Genomic DNA, 7,060 nt, shown 5'->3' on the forward strand with positions numbered 1-7,060 from the left:
CCCCCCCCCCCTTGTAGGCAGCTGACTAGATGGAAGGCAACCTGGAGTTATAGTCCCACATGTTGGCATGGGAGCTGTAACTTCCCCACTGCTGGCTAGATGTGTTGTGCCTCACTGTTTGGAGCACTGCAGCGGGAGGAAGAGCTGCTGGACATAGTGGGGGACCAAGTAGCACTGGGAGCAGCCCTGCTGGGAAGCTGTGCACACAGACCTTGGCAGTGCTATCTGGCAGGTGGGAATGTGGCATGGGCTGCCCTGGGCAGGAGTAGGTGGGGCTTAGCCCCATGCAGAGTGCCACTGAGGCAGCCCGGTGGGGGAGGGGAGGGTGACATGTCTGCAACCTGTCTGGGCGAGCTCTGTTGCATGCCCTCCACACCCTACACTCACCCCACATGCCTACTCCCTCACATGTCCCTGAAAGCTTGCAAATAAAGACTTTGCAAATATCTAGCTGGTCTAATAAGATATCACCTCTACCAAGAGTTCTTATTCCTTTTTGTTTGTAGACCAACACTGCTACAACCTGTACCCCCCCCCCATCACAGGCACCTGCATACCCCACCCCCCACATACAAGAGTGAGACCTGTTTTTTGAGCTATACTTCTTTTAGTACACATAGAGGTGATTGCATAATAAGTCAAGGCAAAAATATTTTGTTTTTAATTAAAATTAAACCGCAGTAGATGTTTGGTATTTAGGATCTGATCTGTTAACTTGTTAAAATGATATTGTCTGAAATATTTATGCAGCCTTTGACAGCTCACCAAAACTCATTAGGTGGCCATGCAACTGAAATAATTGCCCACCCCTGTTCTAGGATCACACCTCTAATTTCATAACTGTTTTTTGGGGGTGGGGATTATAGGTTGAAGGAAGACAAGAATGGGACCTAATGGGTCTAATGCAATATATTAAACCCCAAACCCTATATTTTCCAATCATGACAATGATGAATTGCTGCCTGTTTGGGTTTTTTTTGTTTGTTTGTTAGGTGGATCTTTCAAAAGATATTCAGCACTGGGAGTCCCTCAAGCCTGAGGAGAAATACTTCATATCACATGTCCTAGCCTTCTTTGCAGCAAGTGATGGCATTGTAAATGAAAACTTGGTGAGTGTGTATGAAGAGCAGTCCTGTTTAAATCATAAGCAGTTGGGCTAGCGTGGAGCTAACCAGATAGAACCATATACATCAGATGTTTACTAATGGACTGCTGTGCTCCAAAACCTATTAAACACTTCTGGGTTTGTTTGGTTTTTTTGGAAGGAGGCCTTGTTTTTTCCCTAAAGCCAGCATTGTTCCTTAGACTAGAATCTGCATTTTTGGCAGTGAACTTCCCTGATGAGTACAAAGCAGAGTTTTTTTATAAAGAGAATACAAGGGGTTGGAGTAGATTGGTTTTTATTCTTCATTTGGTCACTAATTCTAGTCACTAATTCTAGTTTGGCTTTTAGGCAGATCACTCAGTCTCCAGATCTCCTCCTTTTTAAAATGGAGGCACTTTTCTGGGACACAGAGCCAAAGGAATGCTGGTATTCCAACTTGTGTTACCAGAATAAGTTCCGAATATTGAACTATCCTATCTTATTCCTAGTTATCGTGACTTACTTAAATATGCTTGTGTGGATTCATAGCTCTGTTGCAACCTGTAGTTGGTTGTTATTTCTATAAATGTTTAATTATTTGGTTTCTCCTTTAGGTGGAGCGTTTTAGCCAAGAAGTGCAGATCACAGAAGCTCGCTGTTTTTATGGCTTCCAGATTGCCATGGAAAACATTCATTCAGAAATGTACAGTCTGCTTATAGACACTTACATAAAAGATCCAAAAGACAGGTTAGTATCATATATTGTAAAAGGCTTAATTATTTTAAGTGGAGGCAAGAAAAGATGGAGAGGTCTGATTTTTTTGGAAGATAGTAAGTTAGGATGGTCAAAGCATTGGTAAACATGGTTAAGAACAATCTGGTGGTAGAGCAGGAAGGCAAAACATTATGCAAACAGAATTTGTCAAGTATAAATGACAAGTGATGGTAAGTTGAAGATGTAGTAGGTAGAATGTTCAAACTATTTTGCTTATGCTGTAGAGGACTAAGCCTTCATTGCATTAGCCAGTGAACAGATAAATGACCCAGTACTTGTATTTCTTTGAGAACTACAACAGCTCTTTTGACTAAATCTCCACTTTGGTACTGCCTTTCAAGGTAACTGAAATATGTGACACTTTGCTGAACTATTTTTAAACCAGTAGTTTCTAATGCAACAAAGCACACATTCCTTTTTGACAGCAACATGTACATAAAGCTTAAACTGCCATCCAAAGAACAAGTTCCTTTTTGAAAACTGGTGATGTGGAAATGGTTTAGCTCCAAGACTATCAATCTAAAAAGTATTACAGATTGAGCAATTAAAAAACAAAACAAAAAACACAACAAAACCAAACCCCACAACAAAAACAAAATCCCCCACAATTTTAAGGCTAATTTCAAAGCCATATTGCTGCCTTGTGTGAGGACTGACTGTTGCATTGAAAACCCTGGGTAAATGTGCTCAGTTGATCGGCCAGGATGACCGAGTTGGAGTGGTACAAAAATCTCAGCCCCCAAGGTCTTTACATTTAAAAATACATCAGTTGCAGGCAGTTAAAGCTGCTTCAGTGACAGCACTTTTAATGACAACTCTTAGCAAATGCTTATTGAATAGTCTGCCATGTAGACTTCTGTCTAATGTACTATACACTTTCTTCAGGGAATTTCTTTTCAATGCTATTGAAACTCTGCCATGTGTTAAAAAGAAAGCTGATTGGGCTTTGCGTTGGATTGGAGACAGAAAAGCAACATATGGTGAGTGCAGTTCTGGAGTATGCATTTCCTGGATATTGAATGTCATTCCCATGCAAGCCTTCAGTAGTGATGTTTCCTCCAAGCAGGGGTTGTCAACAGGGTATGTGTACCCCCAGGGGTACTTGAGAAGGCCCTAGGAGGTATGTGTAGATGGACGGCTGGGGACAGAGCGCTTGCCACCCATCATCCCACACGGCTGCCTTCCAGGAACAGGGATGAGGGCAGCCACGCTCCTCTGTCCTCTGGCCTGCACAGGTACCAGCTGGACATGGGGAAAGAAGCTAGCATGCGGTGGCTGCTGCTGCTGCCACCCACCACCCTACACTGCCCCTGGTGGCTGGACATGGAGCCACTGGGGTACGCTTTTTTTTTTTAAATAAGTTGAAACCCCCTGTACTAGAGGGATAGTGTAGCTACGAAGGTCAAGAAAATAGCCAAAAAGTTGGGGTTTTTTTGTGCTATCTTTTATTGGACCACCTGTGTCATTGGGAGAGATGTCAGACAGGCTTTTGGGCAATCATAGATAAATGGTGCTGGAAGGGAACTTGGAGGGTCAGTCCAGCCATCCTGGCCAAAGCAGGATCATCCCTGGCGTCGGCATCCTTGTCAAGTGTTTGTTTAAGCTGCTTTTAAAAACTTCCAAGGATGGAGATGCCCACAGCCTCTGGGTAAACCTGCTTCAGTGGCTAACTGCTTGCATTGTGAGCAATTTCTAGTCCTGTGCCCTGTAACCACAGAATAGTCCATCTTCTTCACCTATATAATCACCCTTAAGTTACTTGGGGGCTATCAAACCCCTCCTTGGTCTTCTCTTACCAGGACTAAATGTTAGCGGGTTTTGTTTTTTGTTTTTTGTTTTTTTTTTTTTTTTGGGGGGGGGTTTGTTTTGTTTTTTGTTTTAGTTTTTCCTCATAAGTTGTTTCCCAGACCTCTGGTCACTACTTTTCCTGGTAAGTTGTTTCCCAGACCTCTGGTCACTACTGTTGCTCTCTTCTAGATTTTTTTAATCTTGAGGGTGAATAGTTGCTCTAAATCTTAAAAGTAGCTTTATCAAGATTATATTAGATTAAATTACCTTTGTTCCTTCTAATGTGCCACTGAAGCAGCTCCTTTTGTGAGTGTGTTTGAGGGATTTTTTTGTTTTGGTTTTTATTTTTTTGGCATTTTGACTCCCATTTTGCCCCTTTGTGACAACCCTGCCATAGCTGCTCAAGTATTCAGCAGCTGCTCTGCAGGGGGTCTATAGCTTTATTCCTCAACCAGTCTAGAAGAGGTGATTTTTTTGCTTCCTTGAAGGATTTAATTCATGTTTTGTATGGGTTCTTGAGCTTCCCCCTACTTTCTTGTCATGTCTTTCCTCAAAAGTTAGTTGGATGTTTTCATGCCTGTTGAGGTTCTCACTTGCAGGATGAGGATGTGTAATCACTAGAGACCACAAACACTATGCATGGTAGCAGTTTGGCCCACCTCAACACTGAGTTGTCAGCTATGCACATCGTGGGGAGGGGAGGGAAGTTCTGAGCTTCAGTTTCACAGGTTTTTTCACACGGTGAAATTGCTATTTACCCAGGTAGATTATTTTAAATACTATCTGTCTTAGTGAAAAAACAAGGGGTTTTGGTGAATTTTTATTAGAGCAACTGTGGAGTTGAGAGAGATTTAAACAAGCTTTTGGGTAGAAAGTTTTCTCTCTTTCCCAGATCTGGAAACAGGCACTTTGTGCTCAAAGGTTCCTCTAACATCTTTTCCAACTCTGCTTGCTCCTATGAAATATCACCAAAAATTGTTGTTCTTGCATATTTCCTGGACCCTCGCAACTATAACGACACCCCAGTTTTTCTTATGAAGTAAAGGTGTAGAATGTGTCAGTCCCAGAGAAAACTACATAACACTAACATGGCTATAGTTTCCATCTGTGAATGGAAAAAAATTATCTGAGTTGGTACAGGCCAATGTATTGCTTTGGAGGTATAATAACGGTAAATTTTCAGTTTGGCATGAAATGTAAACTGAACTTTTCATCTGACAGGAGAACGTGTAGTAGCTTTTGCAGCAGTGGAAGGAATCTTCTTTTCTGGCTCTTTTGCATCCATTTTTTGGTTGAAGAAAAGAGGATTAATGCCTGGACTCACTTTTTCTAATGAGCTCATCAGTAGAGATGAGGTAAGAGCTAAATGAAGTTTACTATGTACCACATTTACTAATAGTGATGACAAAGGAGTTAAGCATATGCTTCAAGGCAGGATCATCCCAAGCTTTATGAATAAGGCAGGGCAAGGCGGCACCTTAGAGACCAAGTGACTTCACACTAACAAAGATTTATGAACTGACTGGTCCTGAAAAGGGCAAAGTGTGAGAATCATTTAAGGTAGTAACTAATGACACTTGCTCAGTGGCTTTCTTGTGCTGAATATGCCTTTAGTTCTAAGCAGGTACCACAAGTAGGGAAATACTAAGTTAGGTTAGCACCCAGTGCCATGGAAAAAGTTCTGTCTGAAAACAGCTCTAGCTGCCAAGGCTTTGGGTACTGGGCTGATGCCTGGTTCTTGGGTCCAGCGATGTGCTGCTGATTTGAGTGGCTCTTGTAATCAGTGTTCCTGAAATATCTTGAAATTCCTTTCCAGGGTTTGCACTGCGATTTTGCCTGCTTAATGTTCAAGCACTTGGTGCACAAACCTTCAGAGGAAAGAGTAAAAGAAATAATCTCCAATGCAGTCCTCATAGAGCAGGTATTTGGCCTTTTCTTTTAGTTGACAGATGCTAGCCTACTTTGGCATAAAGCTGAAAAGCAGTCGGGGCATAAAGCTGCCCTGGACAGCAATGTGTTTGTAAATCTGAATGCCTTTCGTAGCTAACTTTCTGTTACCTGCAGGAATTCCTGACTGAGGCATTACCTGTAAAGCTGATTGGCATGAATTGCACTTTAATGAAGCAGTACATTGAATTTGTAGCTGACAGACTTATGCTGGAACTGGGATTTAGCAAGGTAAGACTTCTAGGCAGCATCTTTAATACAGGGTCTCATTCGGTTCATTGTTCCCTAAGACCACTGAATAACCAAAATGGCTGCCACCATCCATTTAACCTGGTCATCTCTTGATCACTGGGTTGCTTCTGCTGCCCGTGCCCTGTCTGGAGACCTGCAACATGATTTAATACCTAGTGGCAGGCAAGTGAACAGAATGAAGGGAAGAGTACACTGCAAAAGTCATTATATTCTTGTCCCGAACTGATCTGCTGCTTTCCTAAAGCCAAATGTGATGAAGCAGGCAGGATGGAAGGAATTTTTGCTTATTGGATAAGTACCCTAACCTTCAAGCAAATAATTCAAATTGGATTCCCTTCTAGATTTTATTTCCCAATTGATCCTTCAATGTTTTAATCTCAGTTCAGACTGTTAGAATTCTCCTTGCTTTTCAGATATACAGAGCAGAGAATCCATTTGACTTTATGGAGAACATTTCACTTGAAGGCAAGACAAACTTCTTTGAAAAGAGAGTAGGAGAATATCAGAGGATGGGAGTCATGTCGAAACCTACAGATAACTCTTTCACTCTGGATGCAGAATTTTGAATGAACTGAGACCACTTAGGCTGCAATGTGGATGCCCAGCTGTTTGAACGGAGCATTGACTCGAGTCGCATATTATGTACTAAAACACCATTCTTATAAAGTGTGGTGGCATTAGTATTTTTTGAGGAGGGTAGGATAGCTACAGCAGTATAATTGTTAGTAGATATTGTAAATGGTGCTGACTCATAGAGTACTTAGGTGTGTCTCCACTCACTTTGAGAGAGATCAAGTGCCATCCTGCAATGTGGGAGGTTATAGGCGGATACCACTAGCTCCTGGAATTCGCCCAACAAAGCCAAAAAACTTGGGGAAATGGTATAGTCTAACTTTAACTTCTGGTATTTGGCTTTGGATGCAACATAGAAAACTGCATAGGAAATCGCATGATCTCGGTGCTTCTTAGCAGGTTTTAAGTTTACTTTTTACTATTTTTAATAGTTTGTACATAAACCTGGCACTTTAATATTCAAAAATAAAGAAATGTCTTGTAATATTCTTGGAAAATTGTGAAACACAAGCTTATTCTACTCTAATTTTTAGATACAGCCTTAAATGGTATAACTTCATACACTTTTTACCTGTGTATATAACTAAGTATTGGAGTTTGAATCGAGACTTGTTTCTGAAATTTCTCTGAAACTCCTGCTG

At 41.4% G+C, this 7,060-nt stretch overlaps 1 protein-coding gene across 1 annotated transcript in view; it reads left to right on the forward strand.

Annotated features, from left to right (window-relative positions):
• Positions 1–7,039, forward strand: part of RRM2 (ribonucleotide reductase regulatory subunit M2) — a 9,225-nt gene extending 2,186 nt beyond the window's left edge. The window contains exons 4-10 of the mRNA XM_025201852.1: positions 993–1,109; positions 1,699–1,832; positions 2,745–2,839; positions 4,869–5,002; positions 5,464–5,568; positions 5,712–5,825; positions 6,260–7,039. Of these exons, the coding sequence (XP_025057637.1) occupies positions 993–1,109; positions 1,699–1,832; positions 2,745–2,839; positions 4,869–5,002; positions 5,464–5,568; positions 5,712–5,825; positions 6,260–6,412 (852 nt within the window). The 3' untranslated portion in view covers positions 6,413–7,039. The remainder of the gene's footprint in view (positions 1–992; positions 1,110–1,698; positions 1,833–2,744; positions 2,840–4,868; positions 5,003–5,463; positions 5,569–5,711; positions 5,826–6,259) is intronic.
• The last annotated feature ends 21 nt before the right edge of the window (positions 7,040–7,060 follow it).

This window comes from Alligator sinensis, unplaced genomic scaffold (genome assembly GCF_000455745.1).
Source record: "Alligator sinensis unplaced genomic scaffold, ASM45574v1 scaffold678_1, whole genome shotgun sequence".
NCBI classification, from domain to species: Eukaryota; Metazoa; Chordata; order Crocodylia; family Alligatoridae; genus Alligator; species Alligator sinensis.